General features: G+C 49.8%; 1 protein-coding gene across 1 annotated transcript in view; it reads right to left on the bottom strand.

Moving 5' to 3' along the window:
* Positions 1–24,671, bottom strand: part of AGBL1 (ATP/GTP binding protein like 1) — a 161,018-nt gene that overhangs the window by 62,450 nt on the left and 73,897 nt on the right. The window contains exons 14-18 of the mRNA XM_036013551.1: positions 24,367–24,447; positions 21,503–21,651; positions 20,002–20,089; positions 12,460–12,604; positions 24–177 (exon numbers count right to left, since the gene is read on the bottom strand). Coding sequence (XP_035869444.1) covers positions 24–177; positions 12,460–12,604; positions 20,002–20,089; positions 21,503–21,651; positions 24,367–24,447 — 617 coding nt within the window. The remainder of the gene's footprint in view (positions 1–23; positions 178–12,459; positions 12,605–20,001; positions 20,090–21,502; positions 21,652–24,366; positions 24,448–24,671) is intronic.

The following is a 24,671-nucleotide window of genomic DNA, read 5'->3' as shown; positions in this document are numbered from 1 at the left end:
AGGAGGGCGCTCGCTTTACTCACGGAACTGCTCTAGGTGGTCCTCGCTGGCGGACTCGGGCACGGCTGTGACGGTCACCAGCGGACACGGATTCCCCCCCAGCGTCTGGCACAGAACCTCCTGCCGGAAGTAGACCTTGTCGGGGTCGACGCTTTTTTCCAGGATGTCAAGGTGAGCCTGGAGCAGAAACAAAACAGAAGGGCATACGACTCGTATTCCTGACAACAACAACAATAACAGAGAACAGCAGCAAAGCTCGCATTTGCGTGACCCCTCGCAGGGGTGTCCAACCTGCGGCCCGAGGGCCACGCGCGGCCCAGGATGGCTATGAACACAGCCCAACACAAAATCGTAAATTTACTTAAAACATTCTGAGATTTGTTTTTTGTGTGATTACGGGTTGCAATGTTTTTAACATGTGGCCCAAGACAATGTCGCTTCTTCCAGTGTGGCCCAGAGACACCAAATGCTGGGCACCCCACCAGAGTTCACCAGTGACTGTGTTAGCCTGATCTGCCCGATGCTGGCTGGGCATGACGAGATGGAAAGGGAGGGGATCTCCACCACCCCAGGGAGGGTCAGGGAGGTGGGAAGACAGGACATGTCGTCCTCGCCCAGGTCTGCAGAATAAAATGATACAGTGCCCTCTTTCGACGGGCACTCTAAGCGAGAGGACGGGGCACGCAGCACCGTCCCGTCGCTGTGGCAGATGATGAGTGTGACGAGTGTGGCAGAGCGCCCGGGCACCCGGGACCGAGCTCTCCCGCAGCACACAGCTCACCCTTCAGAGCCCAGCAGCATCAGGCGGGCAGCAAGCACACTGCAGGAGAACAGAAGACAACTCAGCTGGGGGGGGAGGGCGGCCAAGCAAGGAGAACCACCGCCTGGTAGCAACTGCCTCTGCCTCCTCCTCCTCCTCCCCGCCATGGAAACGGGGACTCTCGGCCAACAATCTCTGAGATCTCTGAAGACAGTTTCACTGACCCCCACACGGGGATCAGTCCTAAAGAGGTGCGGGGACTTCCTCCCATGCGACAAGACCTGGTGACAGGGACACCGTGACCTCCGCCATCGGGGACGCTGCCGCTCTCCGGCACAAGGGCGTCAGCATACAAAACTCAGCCTTCGAGTTCAAGACCTACAGTTTCCACCGCAGTCAAGCAGGTGTCCATCCACAGGGCCAAGGACAGGCTGCCCACCTTGCTTTCGACAAGTAAGCCTGCTAGATAAACGGAAACAAAATTCTGCAAAACCACTGATAAAATAGTCACAGAATATATTATGGAAGGGGAGTAGTGCCATCAAAAGGTAGATGACATGCTCACATGTGAAAAGTCTTTGCCACAGAAAGAGCAGGCGGAATAATGGCTTGTCAAACCACATCGCAACCTGTAACAACGTCCCCTTGCCCAGCACGAGGGACTGGCAGACATGCTGAAGATGAAGGTCTACTTGGAACAGGGAGATTAGCCTGCACCGTCCACCTGGAGCCAACCTAACCACACACACTTAAAAGCAGAGAACTTTCCCCAGCTGCAGAGGACCAGAGAGAAAGCAGCAGGAATAGGACTCAGCCTGCCATTGCTGGCTTTGCAGACAGACACAGGGGTCAAAGGCTAACAAAGGTGTAGTCCTTGAAAAGCTGGAAAAGGCAAGGAAACAGATTCTCCTCCAAGAACCTCTCAAATAAATGCAGCCCAGCACCCTGAAAACCCTTCTAATCTCAACAGCTCCAAGGAAAAACACGGTTTAAGCCGCCACGTCTGTAGTAAGTTGTTACAGCAGCAACAGAGAACTGGTACATCGAGAAACAAGAAAAGGGATTTCAACTAACTAAAAGTCTAGGATTGAGGTGGACAGAGACTTAAACCTGCTTGACTGAAGTAGTCGCAAGGAAGAAGCACCCCCCCACAGAGGAAGAGGTCGTCAGACAGTTCTGTGACCTTTTCTTTAGCCCAGGGACACCAGAAACTTTCACCATGAGTCACACACAGCCTCCTCGCAACCGAGACTCCAAGTCCGCTCCCCGACTCAGCCTGCTGCCTGCACTAACACGGTGTTACTGTCCCGTCTGCAGCAATACCCCCTCACTGTTTGACAAAGCCCCTTCCCAGAAAAACAGCAACTGCAAGTAAGTGCGTTGTTCATTCCAGGAACATCTCAACTCTTCAATGAAAAGAACAATGGCTCTTTAAACCAAGACCCTTTGAACCCGTCTCCTCAAATTTCTTGCCCGACGGCGCCCACCAATCTTAAACCCTTACGTCCTGTCTTTACCCAACGCTAACCAAGCCCCCACATTAAAATACCTGCCTTCCAACAAGACTCCGAAGTCTTAGCAAACATCCCAGCTCCGCCCCTGCCCCTGTGAGACACTACCAAGACCCTGCCGTGTTCTCCCTTGCCCGGTACAAGAGTTTCCTCTCACCACTGTAGGACGTTTCCACAAACACAGTGGGTGGAGGCCACCCGGATTCCCTGCCCTGCAGTACTGGAGATCTGAAGTCCACGGTGGGTCTCCTGGGCAAACATCCAGGTGTTAAGAAGTCTATGGCTACACTCCTTGTGGCAGCTCCGGAAATACTCCATCTCCTTGCCTTTTCCAGCTTCTTACCATATGTCGCTTTTCCTCACCTTAAAAGCCAGCATTCAGCCTTGGCTGGTGTGGCTCAATGGACTGAGCGTAGGTCTGTGAACCAAAGGGTACAGGTCAATTCCCAGTCAGGGCACATGCCTGGGTGGTGGGCCAGGTCCCCAGTAGGGGGTGCTCGAGAGGCAACCACACATGGATGTTTCTCTCCCTCTCTTTCCCTCGCTCCAAAAAATAAAATAAAAATGAAATCTTTATTTTTAAAAAGCCAGCACTCACATCATTGCCACATCTCCTGTCTGACCCTAACCCTTCTATCTCCTTCTTCCACTTACAATGACCCCCAAGATTACATTGAACCTGACACAGTAATCCAGGAGAGTCGCTCCATCTCAAGACCCTTTACTTAATCACAGCTTCAAAGTCCCTTGTGCCACATAAAGTAACACCCCACAGGTTCCGGGGATTAGGACATGAACATCTTTGGGGACCACTATCTGCCTGCCACACCAAGGTAAGCAATAAACTCAAGTCTGTCTTAGAGTGTTCTGGGGATATTTCTGGAAGGCACAATGCTAAGAAATTGGACAGAGCACCTTTCCCAGATTGAAGATGAGAATTCAGCTGAGGTCCACATATCCAACCAAACCTTTGTACTTTATTCTTGTGACTGCCTGAGCGATGGGTACCGAGTACTGTTGAGGTGCACCTGCTTGGGAAATGGGGAGGCCATACCGCCGTGCAGACACAGTGGCCAGCTCACTGTCTGACAGCCTTCCGATCGCCAGAGCTCAGCCCCCTCTCCCGTGACCGCACACATGCCCGGTGGAGAGAGCCGGGAGTCCAGAGACCTCTGCCGAGGCCTTCCTGTGCGCACCCTGTTACTGTCTGGCCTGCGTCCTTTCTCAGGGATGGGTGAACGTGTTCAGGGGAGAGCCTAGGTCTGCATGTCTGACTGGCCGTCTGAACCCAACACTGCTGCTTCTCCTTGAGCAGAACAGGGGCTGCACCCCACAACTGAGGTTATTTTTAAAAAGCGATTAGATGTGTGTGCGCACATGTATACACTTATATATGTACATGTATGCACGTACAAAACATCACTCTTGGGCCTTCACACTTGCTCGGTGACGCCACATAGATGCCAGAGGAAATGAAGGGCTGCTCAGGGCTCCGAAGAAGAAAGGGTTTCAGTCCGGTGAACCTCTCATCAGCCACAGTGCTGCTCACACAGGCAGCCTCCACGCTCAGACACACAAGAACTCAGAAATGTTCAGCCTGACCACTACCGAGAACAAGAGCTTAGAGACACATCGTTCAGCTGTCCAGAGTCAAACTCGAGAGCGCTATGAAAGGAAAATCCAGTTAAACTGGTTTAAGCCTAAATACCTACTGAAAATACGTTACTACACTAGACAAACATTAAAAAGTACTTTGTAGGGAGAAAGTACATATTGTCAAACTTTAATGCCATGATCTGGTGCTACAACGAAATGTAAAAATGTGTGAAGAAGAAATAAAGTAAAACAAAATATTAACTTTTTCAACTGACAGTCACGGACAGAGAAATGTTATTTGATTCTTGCAAATGGCAAGGCAAGGCACGCATACATAGCAAGATGGCTAACCAAGCCGGCTCTGGACCCAAACTGCCTGAGCTCCAATTTTGGCTGCAGGTTCTGGGAAAATTATGTAAATGCCGTAGTTAACCTCTCTGTGACTCAATTTTCTCATCTTTAAAATGTATATAAAAACACCATTACCCACCGCGCTGAGTGGCTGCTATCATTTAGCCATATCTTATATGTGGAAAGTGCCCGTCACATACGAAACCCTCGATTTTAACTGTCACTATCGATAGAGAAATACAGATTCAAATTTTTTTTAAGAACCAAAAGGGAAGCACTAGTGGAATTATAAACACTTAAGGGAAAAATAAAAATCAGAGGATATACGGTTGGGCCACTTTGCAGAAGAGACAGAGGGAGGGAAGGAAGGAGGGAAGGAAACGAGCAAAGCAGCATGGGAGACAGCAGACAATCAGCACGACAGAAGGAACACCAAACATCGTTGTGAGTACAAATAGGGTAAACGGCCCTACGAAATGACAAGATTTTCCAGATTAGTTTTTATAAATCTCAGCACATCTTGTAATATAAGAGATGCTTTTAAAGAGAGGAGGGGAAAAAAAAACATGATGTATATGAAAACATGCCTGAATTATCTCTTTACTTTGCTTGCCTCTACTAAAATGTTTTAAGAGAGAAATGCCGAAACAGAAAGGATAAGCAAACATAAATTAAAGCAGGCATGGCAACAGTAATATATGACAAAGTCATATTCAAGAACAAGTGCATTAAATGGGGTTTAAAAATCTTATTTTGACAAAGGGCACAATTCACAATGAACATATAAAACTCATAAATCTTAAGAATCAAATAACACAGGACTGAAATATGCAATGCAAAGACGGCGGAAGAGGGAAAGTGTACTAGGAGTGGGAGGCTTTAAGACAGTACCTCAGTCTTAAATAAATCAACTGCACAAAAATAATGATATCCTGTATTGGAACAATATTGTTTTTATAGATATATGTCAAACTTTTTCTTTATAGAAAACATCCTTTTTTCCCCTCCAGCGTTCATGGAACTGTAACAAAAAGTAATCATATATGGGGCCATAAAAATTCAATAAATTTTCAAAAAAAAAATCAGAAATTGTACAAACCACATTTTCTGATAACAAATGAAGTTAGACAAGTAAAAATAGTCTTAAAATCAGCAAAAGTAAAAAAAAAAATTAGGAAATAGAAAAACATGCTCCCAGAAGAAGGTCACTGAAAAAATTCACGTATTAAAGAGAAAATCAGTTTTAAATCAGTGTAATTAAAGTTTTGATAGAAGTGGACATCTGGTATCCCAGGAGAGATGGCACAGGACAATAAAAGTGTCCCCATCCCAATGTCAGCCATCTTCGTAAAAAAAAAAAAAAAAAAAAAAAAAACTAGCATCTTAGTTAAGACAATGAACCTAGTCCAGGATTCAAATGATACTCTCTGATCATCCACAAATTATTTCAACCGCTTTCATAAAATTCTTGGTGGAAGCTGCTCCCCGCATTGTCTGTTATTAAATCCCTGCCTCACGATCACTGTCAATCAAGACTGCGGGCTCCCGAAACTAGAAAAGCAACACTCTTGCAGCCTTCCCCAAAACGCGCTCTGCAGGACGTTACCAAGTGGCCAGGGCAGTAGAGGGGCGGGCCGCTCACAGCCAAAGCACCAGGACCAGGGTGAGGCAGAGAGAAGGAAAACGTTTCACGGCTGCAGAGATTTTCAGATTCTTTAATAAGCTGATTCTTTAATGTGTGTTACACACTCCCAGAAGAAGGAACAGCACACGGTACTGCACATGGTGCACACGGTACTATGAATAGCGCTTCAGGAACTGATGTGCCTGTCCAACCCTTTCACTCTCGAGATCATAGGACGCTGGAGAGCTGCAGAATAAGCTTCAGGAAACACCGTCTCTGCGGAACTGTTCTTATGTTTTTTGTTTTGTGCTGGTTTTCTGAAGCCAAAGCTATCTGTTTCACCTTTTATTATGGCTACCAGGGCCCTTCCGAGAGGGGCGGTGGGGGAGGGGGGAGAGCATGCTCAAGGACAGCAATGACCACCATTCCATGGTGTCACCAAGTTACAGAGAGGCCACAGTTCTTTGGTGTCTGATACCAAATCTTAAAAAAAAAAATTAAATCTAGATTTTATAAATCAGATGCAGGGAGCAGGTCTAGAGACAGGTTTGCCCACAGAAGTCGTCAAGCACACTTCTTGGAGAAGGAGAGAAAAAAGTCAAAAAAAAAAAAAAAAAAGTCCACGCATGCTGTCCTTCCGGACAGCATCACCTTAGCGAGCTCCCTAGCAGCAAAAGCAGGAGGAAGCAAGGTTTGAAAGTTTTCTTCTCCTATGAATTCTCTGTTAATTATCATCACAATACATTTTAATGATGAATGATATGACCACGTGGCCCTGGCTGGGTAGCTCGGTGGGTCAGAGCATTGCCCCAATACGCCAAGGTTGAGGGTTCGATCCCAGATCAGAGCACACGCAGGAAGCAACCAGTGACTGCATAAGTGAGTGGAACAACAAATCGACATTTCTTCCTCCTCCTCCTCCACCTCTCTAAAAAATCAGTACGTTAAAAAATAATAATATTACAACTCAATCAATGCGTAAGCTCCTTTCCTGTATACTGTTCACGCAGCTCTCTCCTGCACCCCTCAGTGAACGCTCCGTCCCAGGCCACCTCTGCTCTTCGGGCCTTATTCTGGCTCAGCATACAGATGACTTCCAGAAGAAAACCAATTACAAACTTCGGCTGAATTTCCTCTCACCAAACGGCTTTGCATTGTTCTCCCGAAAATGATTTTTAAGCGGCTGCTGCCGTCTCGGGTGCAGCGAGGCCGCGTCTCATTAGACATTGTTGGGGTCGCTGATGGGAGAAGCAGGGTGCCGGGGTGCCCGTGCCAACAACCGGCTTGTAATGACTGCGCGGTGGAAGCCACCTCGGTGGGTGTCTTTGTAAAAATGGGAATCAATTTAAGGCGATTACGGAAGCCCCCCGAGAGGTCACCTTTGTAAGAGAAAATTCTACCTCTCCATGAAAGACGTCTGGCTGATGCGTTCGCCCCCGGCCTCCTTGGTGCCTCTCCACAGGAGTCTTCGCCTCTCTCCTTTGTCAGCCACTCCCTTAAAACTTCCACCAAAGACTCTGCCCAACCTCAGCCGCTCACCCCGCTAAGGGCTACCGACGGGGGAAGTACGACGCACTCAGAAATCGTTCCTTATTGTTAGCCCCCAATCTGCTGTACTCGCTGCCCCCCTAATTCAGGGGAGAGCTCGCCCCTGAGAGGGTGGCCTGTTTCACTTGTGCAAGGCCCAGTTCTCAGTTGTCGCTTAAACACACCCATCCGAGAATCGGAGGCTTCTCCTCACAGGAGAACAAACGACGTCTTCAAAGCAAACAAAGGCAACAGAACTCGCTGTCCACGGGTTCTGATGGGCTTCCTAAAACTGCCCCTCTCCCAGCACCACTCCCCCTACGTTAAACAGACTCACTTTCAAGTAAGAGAAACAGCCCTTGCTGGTGTGGCTCGGTGGACTGAGCACCAGCCTGCGAACCAAAGGGTTGCTGGTTCAGATTCCCAGGCTGGGCACATGCCTGGGTTGCGGGCCAAGTCCCCAGTAGGGGGCGTGCAAGAGGCACCTACACCTTGATGTTTCTCTCCCTTTCTCCCTCCCTTCTCCTCTCTAAAAATAAATAAATAAAATATTTTTAAAAAAGAAGAGAAATAATTAGTCTCTAGGTGTCTACTCACGGATTTGCCGATTAGAAAGAAAAGATGATTTTAATATCCCTTTTCCATTAAAAATAAATGAAGTTACATTGCTGATGATTTGGAAAAGAGAGTAAAGAAAAAGTAATTATCATCAACTACCTTAAGACAACTGTCACTAACCACTGTATTTATTTCTTTTTGGTCCTTGATTTGGATCTTTTGCCTAACTTTAATGTTACTGTAAGTCATGGAATGGGTATCTTTCCATCAGCCCAGCATACAGAACAATCACGTCACCATAAAAAAGGGAATAAATGGTCTAACTGTCACCATCCAGTCTGACTTGGGGGACACAGACCCTTAGCTACACTTCCTGGGTATCACTATCTAACTTCCCTGACAACCCGTGCGGTGACTGCTTGTGCGTTTCTGGGTGTACGGACGAGAAAACTGAGGCTCTGAGAGGGCAAACAGCTTGCCCAGGGCCACGCGGCAAGAGCTCAGGCTCAAACCCAGCCGGTCCGGCTCCAGGACCTGTCCCTCATGTGTGCCCAAGGCCCTGGAGTGCAGCGGTCCTCGGGGTCAAGGGCGTCACCATTCACATGGGTCTCTGCTCCTTCGGAGTGGCCTTTCTGCTCACCTCCTGGACATCAAGACCCTTTGACTGGCTCCTGTCCTTTGTCCCAGCCTGCACAAGGACAGGTCTCTGTCTATTGATTACCCGCCAGCACTGATGGATGACTTGCTCGCTGCATCTCTGATTACTTCATGTGTGTCAACTTTTCCCATCTGGCACATTTCTGAGCTCTTTATTTTACGCTGAGCCCTTTAAAAGAGGCTGCGCATAAGGCATTCTAATTCTCCCTTCTCTCTCCGTTTCCCTCTCCCTCTCTCCCCTTCCCTGCCTACAGCGCACTGCGGTTCATCTCCAAAGATAGTTCATGGCGGCAGCATCCACCACAGCGGGGAGAGATGCCCCGTGAAAACCCTACCCCACCCTTTACGAGCCTGAGGCTCTCCCAACATATGGATTCTACTTGTGATCACTTTCCTCGTCTGTTGCCTCCCCACACAGTTGTAAGTTCGCCGTGAGATCCCATTGCCTTACCCCTAAAATGTCCATCAGAAATCCTTCCGGGTTCCTATTTCCAACCAATACTATAGGCTTCCTATGGGGCAATCCATAACATAATCCAAATACTTTAACAAGTACAGCTAACAGCACTTTGAGAATTATTGCAATTATTGATAGCTTGATATGGATGACTACAATAGAACTCCTTTTGCTTGCTTCATAATTACAATAACATTCTATTTCTTTCTTTTAGGTTTAATACTCTAATTTGGATAATTATCCGACAGAGTTCCTGGCAAGCATCTGGAAGATATCAATTTGAAAGAACCAAATACTAATTCTCTTGTTATAAGAGAATAATAAAAAAATTTTTTAAGTTGCCAAATTATATTCACGTTGAAAAACATCCAACACACGTGTCCCCTCTTGCTATAAAAACGTCTGTCCTTATTAGACGTAATCCATATTCCAGGAAGTTTACAAATTGCGAATTCCACGTAGAAATGTAGTTTCTACCCCTCCGCATAACCCCTGAGTATCACAGAGCTAATTCTGCCCTTGGGGCATCATTCACATTTAATCTATCACTGATCTGCTGGGAGAGAAACTCTTTCCCCTTAGGACATGTCCAAAAATAAAAAAGACCAGTGTGCATTACAGAATGTGCTCCTCCTGCCCGTGCCTGGAGGAGGGGTTTTTAAGAGAAGTCGCAGACCGAGTCCATTACTGTTCCACACCCAGGGAGGACAAGGGCACGCGTTACTGGAAAGGCAAAACCTGGAACTGAGTATACGCATTCTTCCCTTTCAAGTAACAAACTGTCTTTCTTATCCTGTTCCATTCGTTCAGGAGAAATGGAAAGGTATCTCTTTCCCTGGCTCTTTCTCCCCTCACACTTCCCAAGTGGGAGGAGATTCTCAGCCCACAGGCTAAGTAACAACCCAAGAAGCATCCATGAATAAGGGTGTTCTCTCCTCACGGAGGCCGTCTGACGAGCCGAAGAGGAGTCCTCTTGTGCTTTCATCCCCCATCAAGATGACGTTACCCCCCAAGGCTCTGAGCTATTTGTTGACCGTGAACTTTAGACCCTGTGCTCTGTCTGCTCTGACAAGCCCACAAAGCTGAGTGGACCGCAGGGATACAGGCTATGACAGACAACAGCTACTACCCCTTGGGTTCACGTGTAGAGGTGCCTGCAGTCATCAAATTATGTGATTCTGTAATCTCTGGCGGTTGAGCGCAAGTGATTGTGAATCCTACGTATCACACTAAGTGCTCTGGATACAGTTTAGCTGGACAGGGCTCTTTCCTCAAACACGGTCCCAGTCTTTTCCCAGGAGGGGTCCTTGCTGAGTGCCTATGAACTGATTCAAAATCTGAAATTCGAAATAAGAAGCCAGATGCGGGCGAGGCCTGGCTGAAGGTGTTTCAGACTGTGAATCAGCTTGTAGGCACCTAGGAAAGTCAGAGCATCCTGAGGGGAGAATGAGTCCATGTTTCCGAAACCACGCCATCCGGGTGAACCTCGCTATCCAGGTGAACCTCACCATCCAGGTGAACCACACCATGCGGGTGAACCACACCATCCGGGTGAACCACACCATCCGGGTGAACCACACCATTCGGGTGAACCACGCCATCCGGATGAACCACACCATCCAGGTGAACCACACCCACGGTGCTCAGCATTACAGGAGAACGCCAGGCAGCGACGAACTGAACCAGCAGAGGTTACACGATCACACGGCTCCATGACCACCTGCACCTGTGCGAGTGGGCTGCACCGCAGCAGCTATTGTCTGTCCCAGCGAGCAGGGACGCCGCTCGGGTCTGATCCCAGAGCACAACGACTTCTAAACGTCTCCACATTCCTCTAAGGAAACAGGAGGAGGGGCACAGAGGCCAGTGCTCTGCCCCCTGCTCGGCCACTGGCTGGACGCTAGCGGGGTTTCTAGGCCTGGTGTTTTGCCTCTGGAAATGGTAGGCATGAATTAGACCATTCCCCAAACTGCTTTGCACTCTAAAGTTTTACTCTAACTGTCGCCGAGAATCTCAGCAGGGCGTAAGAGAGTCTAACAAGTGACAAGAACGGTCTCCGGGACCCACGCACCACGCCCCCAGCGGAAAGGGCAAACCCACAAGGAGAACGGCGTCTCCCTCCCCAGGAGGCCCACGTGGGCAGAGCCGCACAGGTGAGACAACGGGAGAGGCTGTCGAAGGGGATTACAAACGTCACCTCTCCCGGGACCCCAAAGGCAACAAGCGTGTTTTATAACAAACACGGCTCGTCGCGGCCTCGCTTGGGACGCGCGCTTCTTGGACTGACTTCTTGAGATCTCCAGGTGTGGCACACAAATAATACTAGTTGTGCATCTCTTGCAATCTGGAAAACAGCAAAACCCTCTCCTCGGGCAAGACGGCATATGGAGAGAAGGGCAGGCGCCTGCCTGTTCAGGGAGCAGTCAGCCAAGTGGATTACGATGCGCCTTCTCGGTGGAGGGGAAAAATGTTCCGTTGTACCTGAACCTGCCTTTTGGAGGCAAAGATGTTCTTGGTTATTATCTGTTCCAACTCCTTATCGCCGACTTAAAATGAAAATGCTCGTCCTTCAGGCAAAGTGATATATGCGCTCATACATACGCATGTTATTATAAATATGCTAATAACATTTTGCATTAACACAGGAGATGAAAGTGCTCTACAGAAGAGGCTTGAGCTCATTAATCCTCAGGATATCCGTGAAATAGCTAGGGGAAGGGGACAGAGTGCCAGCTTCTTCAAACGGCAGAGAACTGCACGGTCTGAGCAGTCTGCTCGAACCGGCCTCGTGGACCTCCGGCCAGGCCCCGCGAGGAGGCGGGCGCTGCCTTCAGGCCGGACCGGGTGGCACTCCGCTCCCCTCGTCGGAAGACCGGAGGCCCCGGGGCAGCAAGCAGTTCAGCGCTCTACGCTGGGCTCGCCCGGCCTGCCCTGGACCCCTCTGGCGCTGGGCGCCCGTGGCCAGGGGGACCACCCAGAAAGCTGAGCAGCTGCTTGCTCCCGGACTCGGGGAGGTTCTCCAAGGTTTACCTTCCTGATTTCTGCTCCGCATCCTCATACCTGCATCTCGGCTCGCCCCTTGTTTTTTACCCCGTTCTGATGGGGTGACCACCTTCCCATCTCACCGCTTTGTGTTTTCACTTGAGGGCTTTGTGGAGATGCAGTCCCTAAAGTGCCCCGCCTCCCATGCCGCACCTGCCGATGCGAGGCACAGCGTGCCACCTGGGCTTTAAGAATGCCACCGGTCACAGCCTCAGCCTCGGGCTCTTCCCCAGGAGCGAGACGGGATGAATCTAAAGGCACTGCGTCAGTGACAACAACCCCCGGCCCCCCTGCGATCAGGGGCTCCTGAGCGTTTCCAGAACCACCTCAGACAGCCCCTCCGTCCCACCGGGGCCGTGCCGTAAGAGGGAGTTACCATGAGGGCGGTGTAGGTGTAGGGGTAGTGGTAGGCCAGGTAGCAGACGTCCTCGTTGTGCGGGAAGGTGACGGCAAAGGTGAGGGTATAAAAACACTTCCTAGGCGCTCCCCCCGTGACGGCTGCGCTCTCGCGGTAATGATTCCTAAAGGAGAGAGGAGGAGAGAGGAGGCTGAGGGAGGCCTGCGGGAACCAGCCCTGGAAGGTGATAGGTGCCATAGATCTCTCATGTTGTAGGACAGCAGAGCGGTCACTCAGCACACTCAGGGGGCGAAGCTCAGAAACAGAGGGATGTGCAGGGAGCTCACTGCCAGGTCACGGGCCGCGTCAGCCATGTCTGGGCTGCTCCGCCGGCCTCCTGCCTGTGGCCATCATGCCGCGGGCCTTCCCTTGCCATGTCAGCAAAGGGGGTTACAGAGTCACCGAGACACAAAACAGAGGAAAACGTGAACTGTGCTTTTCTCCACTCTGCTTTTCCTGGGACTCCACTGCAGACACACGCTTTTCGCCCGAATCTCGGTTTCCCCCACTTTGACCTCTCCCCGGATTATATGGAGCACAGCTCCTCCCTTCCCTTCCACCTGCCAAGCGCCGTACTAGCTGCCCCTACTAAATACTGGGTTCCAGCTCAAAGCTGAACACGTGTCGTTTCCTGCTAACACTGCCACGGCCCGCTGTCCAAAGCCAGCAAGGGGTCAATTCAGGGCTCGAGCCCAGATCTGCTGGTCGGCAAAGCCTCTGTTCTTTCCACTACACTAATCCTCTCCTCCCCAAGGAGGACATTCCTCACCCCAAATGCGGTTCGGGCTTCTTCTAGCTTGAGAGCGCATGTTTTCCTTTGTCAAAGATGAAGAGCCAATTTTGAGACTTCGGAGAACAATAGCAAAGCAAACGGCCCCCAGAAGTGCATTTCGGAACTGTATTTCCCCCTACGTGCCGCCAGATGTACGCTGGCCTTGCCTGTGGATGCTGAGACGGCTGTGCGGGCCTCCCTGAGAAATGCTATTGCCCAGGCCGCACTGCAGTGCAAAATGCACCCAGACGCCAGAACGTGTACAGTTTCACCTTGCAGCAGGTACGTGGCTGGTGTACTTGTCCGTTGTGCTTTGGGGTTTGCTCAGGTGAAAGGATGGGGACAGGGAAACAACAGGCAATTATTCTGGGCGTGCTTGCAGAATACAAAAAACTCGGGTTATTATTTTCTGCCTTTTTACTGCCTTCATGCCCCCTTCCACCAAAGTGGGAAAAAAACAGAAAAGGGAAAAATCAAGCAAGTGAGAAAGGGTGAAATGGGAAATCTCTGGTCTTGTTTCTTGTGGTTCTTGTGTGTGTGTGTGTGTGTGTGTGTATGTGTAACACTAGAAATGGGAGTGAGAGAAGCTGGGAGTCCCACGGACTATGGCCTGACACACTTCTCCTGCCCATTTCTCCCAACACGGCACCCGGGAGCCTTGGTCAGTCTGAGGAAAGAAGGGCCCCCGTGATGACATAAGGCCCGAGTACCCACCAGCTATTCAGCACCACGTTACTGGGGCCGTTTCCTCTGGACGACAGGACAGACGCCCCCTGAGTCTTGATCCCTAATTGAGTCTCCTTTACCCAAAGTTCTGCAGCGTCTCCCGGCTGAAAACCCAGGTTACGAGAAACTGCTCCATGAGGCAGGTGCTCGTTTGCTCAGAAAGCACGCAGGCCACACGGGCCCTGCCTCCTGTCCTCTATCTGACCTCCCTCGCAGTGGCCCCGCCGCAAACGGACATTCCTTGCCCCGAGCTGGAAGAGTCAGCGGCGCCTTTAGACAAGGGAAGGGCCAAGTGGGGTGAGACGAGGCCGTCAAAACAGTCCAAGTTCTGACAACCCATGAAAATGTGGGGGAGAGTCCCTCACACACACACACCACATTCACAGAATCGTGAGTGGAAAGGCAAGTAGGAACACACACCTCATGCCTCACCATGCCCAGTTCCTGACCTCCAAACGACAGAGGCTGTTGCAGCTCTCCTTAGGATTAACCGAGAAGCCCCTGGTGGCCGGTGGGCGTGGTCTCGTTTGGCACGAGCCTTGCTTCTGTTTGGGTTTCCCACTGGGCAATCGCAACTACGCTGAAACCACAGGCACGTTCACCCGGAGCAAACTCAACCTTCCCACAGCAGCCGTGAGAAAGAGCAAGACAGGGAGAGGCAGTGAGGACGTGAGTGAAACCCCCGTCACCGGGCTCTTTCTACCACTCAGACCCAACCTGGACCCCGGGGGGAGGAACAGTGCCGAGAACTGGGAAGAGAAATAAAAAGGGATAATTCTTAGCTTTCAAGCTTCTGTGGGTCCAGGTCCTACTGATTTGAGGGAAGTATAAGGAATTCAAATGGTGGCTTTATTTTTTTTTTCCTCTTTCAGGAAGCCTTCCCTGATAGCCACCTTTGTACATAATTCTTCTCACACCGTGTCTCACCCTCACCGCCAACACTTTGTGGAAGGAATTATGGCTTCTCATTTCTGCATCTTCATGCCTGGCAGAGGACCGGGACTTCGCAGCTATTCAGCTCCAGTTTGTGGAATTAAATAGACCTAAGGCCCCAGGAGTAATAATTCGAAGCTTCTCATATTTTATTTCTAACCCCGGTGACCTCCTTTGAAAGTATTATTACACGCCTCTACAGACAGGGGAATTGAGGCCCATAGATGTTAAGTGTCTTCTTGAGCAACTCCTTACAACAGGCAACTTAGGAAGCAGGATTCGATGCCAGGTGGGTGTTCACTTCAAAACCAAGACATTTTTTTTAATCGTATCACCTTGCTCTTAGGAATGGATACAAGGACAAGAGGACTTCAGGCTGAACTCATCGTCAGAATTTGAAGTTTTGGTCTTCGTAAATCAGGGCTGCCTGTAAAGGGTCGAGTACTCCAGACAAGAGCCAGTGGAAACGACCCACGTCGCTGTAATTCCTCATGTCCTCGGTATCTGGCGCCAGTGTGGTGTCGCTGCAGTTAATCACAACGGCTGACAGTCACGAGCACCTCCCACGCCCCAGACACTGCTCGAAGCTCTCCTTGCGCTTTATCTCATTTCATTTACTTTTCAGAATCACTCCACCAGGTACACATTATCATCCCCATTTTACAGATGCGGAGGCGGAGGCTGAGGCTGGAAAGGGCTGGAATAATTCGCTCAGGGTCACACCATTAATGAGTGAATGGCAGAAGTTTGGTTCCAAGAACCCTCTCTCCTTCACCTGTTCTCCCAGGTGGACAAGAAGCGTGGTGACATCACGGGTGCTCGTGGATTTGTCACATCCCAGGTCAGTCCTCCTGGGTCCGAGGGGAGGCTGGAGAGTCCAGCCTCTCAACAGTTAAAGGCTGGCTACCCCCTTGCTTTTCTATTCCCTGAGCCATTCATCTTCAGAAGAAATCTGCACGTTTATAATCATAAAGCCTTCAATGAAGCAAGGAGCAAAGTACACACGCATAGTTATAAACTCAATCTATTTCCATTTGTACTTAAAAATGTGCTGGGAAGTCATTTTTTCCCCTGTGTGTGCACAAAATGAGCACATGCTGGGATGGAGAGCCAATCAGATGACCTCACAATGACGAAGGCTCCGCCTAACGAGGGCGCGTCATTTCATCCCGTTTAACGGGATCTTACCAGGCAGAGCGGCTCGGCCGCCAGGCGGCCCGGGTCTGCGGCGATCCTGACATCCTCCTTGACGCCCAGTCCCTCTCCGGAGGTCCTGGGGAGAAAGCCCCGCGGCAGGGCCCCAGTGTGACACTCATCTTCATGAGTGAGCTGTTCCCGCTCCTCTCGCCGGTGGAGATAAATGTCAGAAGAGATCAGCCCTTGCGTATTATACAGCCCTCGCGCCAGCCACCCCCCACCCTCCGCCCTTCAGCACCCAAATGACTTCGGCCCAGCGCTGGGAGAGCACCCGTGCTCAGCAGAGGGGGAAGCTGACCGCAGGGGTGGAAGCGAGGCTGCCCCTGCCGATATGAGGGGCACGAAGAAATGAGGCTGCCCATGAACCTCGCCCCCTCCGAGGATCTCTTTTTATTTCCTGGCCGAGTGGTCTGCCGCGCGGGTGGGAAGGGGGTCCCTGCGAGGGGAAGGAAGGAAGTCCTCGGGGGAGGGGCCAGAGGATCCACTGAGCACAGGGAGAGAGAGCACTAGAACCTGTCTTCAGATTGACTCTGACCTAGGGGATCAGAAAGGGAGGAAGCTGTCTGGGGTTTAATCCGGGGGCTGACGAGGCCGCCCCCACTCAGTCTCTGAGTCAATGCCGTGTGCTGAGTGATCACCAACCAGCCCGGCTGCGACCCAGCAACCTTCCCCACGCCTCTCTGGGGCTGTCCGGGGTGGAGCAGGAAGGAGACACCGCCGCACTGGACCTCTGTGCTTTCTGCTCGTGGGAGAGTTCGGCACCGACCGCTGCAGCGGAGGCCTGCTGAGGGAGGCGCCGGGCCGCTCACCAGCTCACTGCTTTCAGCTTCCGGGAGGGCACTTAAGTTTGCAGAAGCCTACGTTAGCGGGTTCACAGACTATATTATCTGCATTAAGCTAAACCTCACAATACAAACACTTCATTGGTTTTTTTTTTTTTTAAATCCGCTTAGAAGCTGTAGCATGATGATAATATTAAGTTCCAGGCAGAAATGACCAAGAAAATAGAAGAATAGATACGGTCTACCTCCTGCCCTTAATACTAGGCCCCTAAGAATTCTTGTGTGCATAGAAATAATCTAATTAGACCTGGGAAGTTAACCGAAATTTTATTGTACATAAAGACTATGTACAAGACACTTTTTGTGTTAAATCCTAAGTGTGCAGGATGCCCTAAGTTATCAGTAGAGTAAAAACACAGTTGACCCTTGAATGGCATGGGTTTGAGCTGTGTGGGGCCACTTCTCCGTGGTCTTTTCACTAAATGCTTCAAGGGCATTTTCTCTTCCTTTTTACTTTCTTAATTTCCTAGCTTATCTTACTGTAAGAATACAGTGTAAAACACATACAACATATAAAATAAGTCTAAATTGACTGTCTATGCTATCGATAAAGCTTCCAGTCAACAGTTGGCTATTAGTAGTTAAGTGTTAGGGGTGTCAGAGGCCACGCGTGGATGTTGACTGTATGGGGGGTGGAGGGATCCGTGCCCCTAACCCCGTGCCCAAGGGGAAACTGAGCAAATCTGGCAGACAGTTAAAATTATCATTTGTTTCATCTTGTTCTCTTCACTCAAAATTCTTAACTTGCTGCATGTTTTCTAATGCATATGTTAGGGCAGTAATGTGTATATGATTGATTAGAAATGATTTTATGAACAAATCTATACTGGAAGCACATGCATAAATATGTATTATCGAAGGAGCTGGGGGACCACGTCCTAACTGATGACGAGAGGACCCACAAGCCCACCTCCTCGGCGGATCTTCAATGCCGTCACTCTGTGCAGTAACTAAACACTGCATTACTTCCGCGTGTCTTTTTGTCTTTGACCCTTTCCTATCATGTGCTCGGGCACTATGACTCGTGATTCTCTCCACAATGAGCCCCCTGTCGCCCCTTTAAAACATGCCACTGAGTCTGAGAATTTAATAGCAGGACAGAAATAGAACTTCTGAGTTCCTGAGGACCTACAGAAGACGAAGAAATGAGGAGGTAAAGGTCTCCCAATTAACACACTAGGCAGAATAAAGACAGAGATGAAACAAACAAAAAAAACCCACAAGCAGATGGACCCAAAGATTACGATGTGCAGAAGGGGAGAAATACACCGCATGCCACAAGGCGTTCTCTGCTAGGGAGCAGCGCTCTGTCTGGTTGAACACAGATACACCCATCCATCCTGTTTCCAGATCACATTATTGGAAATATGTTAACATAACGTGGTGAATAATTGTCAAACAAACTACACTGTGATGTAGCAATCATCCACTTATCTCTGTTGTATTCATGACTGGAAAATGAAAAATGAATTACATTATACATTCACGGTTTTCATGTTACCTCTCTAATCACATAACAATGGCCTTGTTAATGAATCTAAAAGCTATTAACATTAACGCCGGCTTTCCTCAGGCCAAGGCTCTGCTCTTGGATGTGTGGCTTCCTCCTTCTCTTGGCAGATAGATAGATGCTCGGTTCCCTGAAGCCTGCTCCTTATTCCCCACCCACAAATCGGCAGCTCCAGCGAGAGCTGTGCACCCGGGAGAGGATGCTGAATGTTACATTTGTTCGATCTCACACCAAAACTGAGCTCCAATCCAGGCTGGCAGCAAGCTGGGTCATGCCCTGGAGCATGCTTATTAAGGGCCACCATTATCAGAGAACACTAAAACCTATTCTTGACACATGCAGGTCCAAATGTAGGCTTTCGTTATTTTTCCCTGCAGCTGGGAAAAATACTACCCTGAGGTGATTTTTAGTCTACACAACTCATTGGACCACAGAAAGATCCTGACAGTGTCTGGGTGAATGGGCCAGAAGGGAGTTGCTGTACAGGTGAATGGAAAAGCCAACCCAATGACCACATTCTGCTCTTGTTCTAAAGAGTATAATGAACATACTACCTGGGCCCATGTCCTCACACATCAAGGACTGGAGACGCCAGCTCTCTGAGCAGGAGCTGTTAGTCGGCCCAGCCCCGTGGTCTGTAGACTACTGATATCTCTGTGGAGATTCCTGATCGAGCAACAAGACCCGCCCCCTCCGGTCCTCACGGTCTCACAGGCCAAGGGGCCTGAGTGTGTAACGCACTCTGTCTTCTGGGCACTGACAGCAACCTAAACTCTAGAATGTCTGGTTACAGTTTTTAAGGGGCCTCCTCTAATCTCAGAAAAAGGTAAGACTTATTTTATCCAAAAAAAATAAGTACTAGCCTGTCGATTTTTATTTTTAAAAATTAGCAATGAGAATTAATTACATAGTTTCTACCTGTTCTAACAATGCCCATCCTTTTTTTATGAATTTGTATTTTATTTTCCCACTCCCAAATGCATAAATAAGCAAGTCATGGGGTCTGGAATTCTTTTACCAAAAGCTATAGATAATTTAAAATCCATTACAATTTTTTACAAGATAAACTGATGAAAATGGTTAGTGGTCAAGGGTTGAAGATGAATTTTGAACACCTACTACTTTTGTTTCTTCTAAAAGATATCATCTTTCTATGTATTTGTCACCTATTCCCTCTCATCTACTTTGTAAAACTGAAGGATAAGATGGGTAAGAACAGGCTAGGACTTCCTGCTCACTGAAAAAAACAATGGACAGAGGTAAAGAGCTAAAGCCTGATGCACTAATCAGAGGGTGAGTCAGTGCAACTCCTAATAAATACCCAATAAGGTACTGGGTGCTCACGTGCCCACGTGAAGACAGAGCATATTCAGCAAACACAAAGCTATTTCTTGCGGTCTGCTGAGGGTGCCGCGTTAACATGCTCATGCTTCTGAAGGGCAGGGCACTTGCTGGAGGGACAGTGGCAAGTAGCACGGATGGCTGAGGTTTACACGAGCAATAGGGAAAAGCAGGAGGAAACGAACAATGGTCTAACTCACTTGTAATAACAGATTTCATAGCCCGTCCGTTTCCAGGTGGGTCTGCCAAGTAGAGCCTCCTTCACAGAATACATAGTTGGCTGCATCCCTGCACAAAACAAAGACAGGATTAAAAACACTGGGGAGGAAGAAAAAGGCAAAAGAATTGCAGCAGGCTGTACCATGGCCCTCAATGATCCCCATGGATCATCCATGGAACATCCTCAATGTTCCGAATGGTCTTAATTCGGGAACCTGGGAATGCTACCTTGCATGGCAAAAGTGACTCTGAAGACGTGATTAAAGGATCTTGAGATGGGGGGCTTATCCTGGTGGGTCCTAAATGCAATCACAAATGTCTCTCTCTTTTTTTTATATTGATTTGAGAGAGAGAGAGGATGGGAGAGAGGGAAACAACAATTTGTTATTCCATTTATATATACATTCGTTGGTTGATCCTTGTATGTGCCCTGACCAGGGATTGAATCCATGACCTTGGTATGTTGTGATGACACTCTAACCAACTGCACTACCTGGCCAAGGCCATCACCAATGTCTTTGTAAGAGGGGCTTAGTGAGGTTCAACTACAGAGGAGAAGCGATACAACTGGACCAGAGAGACATTAGAAGATGCTATGCTGCTGGCTTTGAAGTTCAAGGAAGGGGCCACGAGCCAAGGAACACAAGGAATGGAGCTCTAAAAGATGGAAAGGGAAACAGAAAATCCACTGGCATCTCCCAGAGAGAGTGTGGCCTTTCTAACGCCTTGACTAAACCCAGGGAAACTCCAGAAGTATAAGAATAAATTTGTCTGGATTTAAGCCACAAAGCTTATGGCAATTTGTTACAGCAGTCACACAAACTGAATACAAAAGTCAAGGATCACGTTTCCCGTTTCTATGCCAGCAGGAGTCTATTTTTAGTATAAAACGGAGACGGTATCCTGTGCTCAGACCTGGAGAAATGGGAATATTTATTCCTTACTCAAAGCCACTCAATAAATTAGCGTATGAGCCAGCAATAACAGTCAGGATTTCCCATTCCCACAAACATTCAAAATAAATCCGGGCCGCTCGTCAGTACTCCTGTGAATGTCTCCTCTGAAACGGGCGCAGGCATTCAGGAGAATTTAAACCTCCTCGAGAGTTCCCTGAGTGAAATCGGTGTTGGGCCGCACTGTTTGCCCGTCTGTGACAAACAGGTCAGTGCCTTTGCTGCTGTGGGGTTTAGGGCACAAAGGAGGGGGCTGGCCAGGCTCAGAAAGCCCCAGGCAGGGCAAGTCTGGCGAGTCCTGTGCAGCAGTAACACCCCACAGCAGAGTGGGGATCTCCGGCTTCCCCTTCCACAGCAGCGGTTCGCCGCGTGTTGGCCACCGTCTTGCCACCCCTCACCCCCAAACTGTGTCGACCCGGCTTCAAACCCTTTGGGAAGCCGGCAGGGCTTCTGGTAATAAGCTGAACACTCACAGAGTGACATCACCCCCGGCATTACCCAGAAGGCCTCTGTCCCCGGGAGCTCCTACCGTAATTGAACTGGCTGTTGGGCTTCTCGCAGTTGATGATGTTGAAGCGGTAAGGGACGGCGGCCCGCATGCCGCTCACCTGGAAGTTGAACCACTGCTGGTACTGCGTGCTGTTCACATCAGTGTTGACCAACAAGTCGTACTCGAACCTGCAAGGGCGAAGGCAAGATTGGAGGGTCTAGTGTGTTTAAGGTAGCAGCCGGCACCGAGAGCCTGCACATTTCGGGGTTCTTGCCGACAGATCTAAGACCCGGGGTCTCAGACGGCAGGTAAGTGATATATATGCTCATCCAGAGCTCACAATATGGGCACAGGCAGCAGACGGGAGGGGAGCCAGTTCTTGGTATTAGAAGAGTCAGCCACACAACTGTAGCGTATATTTTTTTTAAACTGTGATAAAGTTTCTATCTAGCTGGAAAAACGCAAGTGTGCGATTTCCCGGAAAAAACATGGTCACGTTTGGCTGGATGTGCTGTTAGTATTTAAAGCTCGACATCACTTTTGAGCCTCAGTCTCCTCACATGGAAAATGAAAATAGCGTCTAAACTTGCAGCGCTGTTTGTAAAGATTAATTAACACAGCGTATGCAAATCCCCAGCAAAGCTACAAACATGGGCCAGGCTCGCGACACGCAGGGGTTGTTTATCCATTTCCCCCTTTTAAATGGATACGACGTACGTGCAAGACACGCAGCGCACAAATCTTCAGTGTATAACGCAATAAATTTAAACAAATCCATCTGCCTACGCCCATCTGACAACCACCCAGATCATGATCTAGGACCCCAGGAGGCTCTAATGTGTCCCCTCCCAGCCATCATGTCCCCAAAGGTAATTAATTTGTTGAGCTTTGAGCTTTAGCAACAGAATTAGCAATGCAGATCTGACTTTAAACATTATAAGGGCATTTCATTTTCAAAAATATTTATTGTCACACCCCCTTGGCATGTTCCTTGAGTTGCTCTTTTAAATTTTTTTTATCCTCATCCGAGGATATGTTTGTTTGTTTTTTATTGATTTGAGAGAGAGAGGAAGAGAGAGAGAAACATCGATCAGTTGCCTCCCATATGTGCCCCAACCAAGGATCAAACTTGCAGCCTAAGTATGTGCCTGACTGGGGACTGAACCCACAACCTGTGGTGTATATGACATCGCTCCAACCAGCCGAGCCACCCGCCAGAGCCTGAACTGCTCTTCTGGAAAGGCTAATGCTTTGGCTCCGACCTGTTCATCCTCTCCCACTCTGGAGTCCCGATAATGGCCATTCTGCAGTGAGATTTGGGGAAGGGCAGAGCTTTGGATGAGACCGAGCAGAGCTCAGCGGAGCTGACTGAGAGATTCCCACTCTCCGCTCCAACCACTGAGGTCGCCGTGGCTCACTGAGCCGCACTCACGAGAATGAGTCTGCAAAGCCTGTGTCTCTGAAACGGTCTGTTATGCCCACCATGCTGTCTCCCAGAAGTAATCATAAAAACTCCTTGCCTGTAAGGAGGTTTGTTTCCTGTCACTGGACCATTACCCTGACTACAACGGATTCGTTTAGGACCCTACACTCTGGCCAAAGGCAGGCGTATGGACAGGGAGACCTGGGCAAGGCCAGCAGCTCGGCCACATCCTGGACAGGTCACTGTCCCACCAGCAGACTCCTAAGGAGAAGGAGGTCTCCTCCCCTGGGTCCTCAGAACACAGCGATGGAGAGAAGGAATACGAAAGGCAGGAGCCACAGGAGAAAGCAGGAGCTGAGCTGACAGACAAGGAGGAAGAGGCCGCTGAGAAGGATTCTCAACAGGATGGTCTTGCCCGTCTTTAGCCCAACTGGCTCAACCTGTACTTGGTTTCTTGTTGGGCTTTCTGGAAATAATGCATGCTAAAAAGAAACACACACACACACACACACAGTATCACCATTCATCTCCTCTCCAAAAAATGAAAACTTCAGAAGTGACTCCCTACGGGGATACAAAACAGGTCGGAGCCCCAGCCCAGTGCACGTGGCCCCGGTGCAGGGATGAATGCTGACCCAGCGCTCACCGTGCGCCCAGGGCTGCTCTAAGGGCTTTGCGCACTAACTCTCCCGACTCTACAATGTGGCGGCTCTGCCTGTCCCCTTCCGTGGGTGAGGACATGAATCCGTGCAGCCAGGGGCTCGCTCAAAGTCTGTGACCACCACACTATCACCTGCTCTGGACTGTTGCTTTGTATGGCCACAGATGATGGGTGCTGTGTCTTGCCTTTTGCAAATGACACATGGAGTCTACACAGCTATAGCAGAGAGAATTACAGCAAAAAGCAGCAACGTCTCTGCCACTGGAAGCTTTTGCGTTATTCCCCTCCCCTGAGTTTATGCAGCCCTGGGCTCCCCTTGCCTGCAGAACCCTTCTCTGGGAGCAAGAGCTCACTGGCGGGCTCTGGCAGAGACACGGCACCGAGTGCTCTCTCTGAGCACAGAGGGCTCTCTCTCTATGGGGAACCAAGGCTTCCGCCTCCCAAGTCTACAGCCACAGGAGCTGCAGATATGGACAGACACAGGGGTAGGGCACCCTGGCATCGGTGGAAGGACCAAGGTCCCCAGGAAAGTGTGTCCCACCTCAATACAGACCCACTCTTTGGAACACAGGTGGATCCCTAACGGGTCGCTTCTAGTCCCCACCTTGCTATGACATCAGCCGGTGACAGGCTGGCCGATGTGTCCCCACCGACTTGCAGCCTTCATCTGCAGTGTTTGCCACTGTGCATGGTGTAAACGCTGCCATCTCGGCCGATGTCGAGCTACCCATCCGCATGAGGTCACCACAAGGAGAGAGGGAAGAGGGGGGTGGCGCGGCCGCACTCCTGAGCTGCCCCAGGGCAGCCTTCCTTACTTACTCACGCACTTGGATGGCCTTGCGAAGGTTCCCTGACTCGAACCTGGAGGAGAACCGTAAGCAGCCGGAAGCAGTGTCCTGCCTGTAAGGAAAGAGGGACCGTGAGAACGTGGCGTGACTGCCGGTCTTGGGTGCGGCGGGACATCCCGGAGGGGGAAGCTTTCTCTCGTAGATTTTTAGCCCAAACGTTCACTGGGCTGACTCTGGGAGTGGGGAATGGATTCCTAACAGGAAACTGTCAAGCTCGGACTTCTCCCTACTGCACCCCGCCCCCCGCCTTCCCCTGGTGGTCAAGGGCACCTACCC

The sequence above is a fragment of the Phyllostomus discolor genome, chromosome 12, assembly GCF_004126475.2.
Source record: "Phyllostomus discolor isolate MPI-MPIP mPhyDis1 chromosome 12, mPhyDis1.pri.v3, whole genome shotgun sequence".
Classification (NCBI taxonomy): Eukaryota; Metazoa; Chordata; class Mammalia; order Chiroptera; family Phyllostomidae; genus Phyllostomus; species Phyllostomus discolor.
This window is presented reverse-complemented; position numbering and strand designations above follow the sequence as displayed.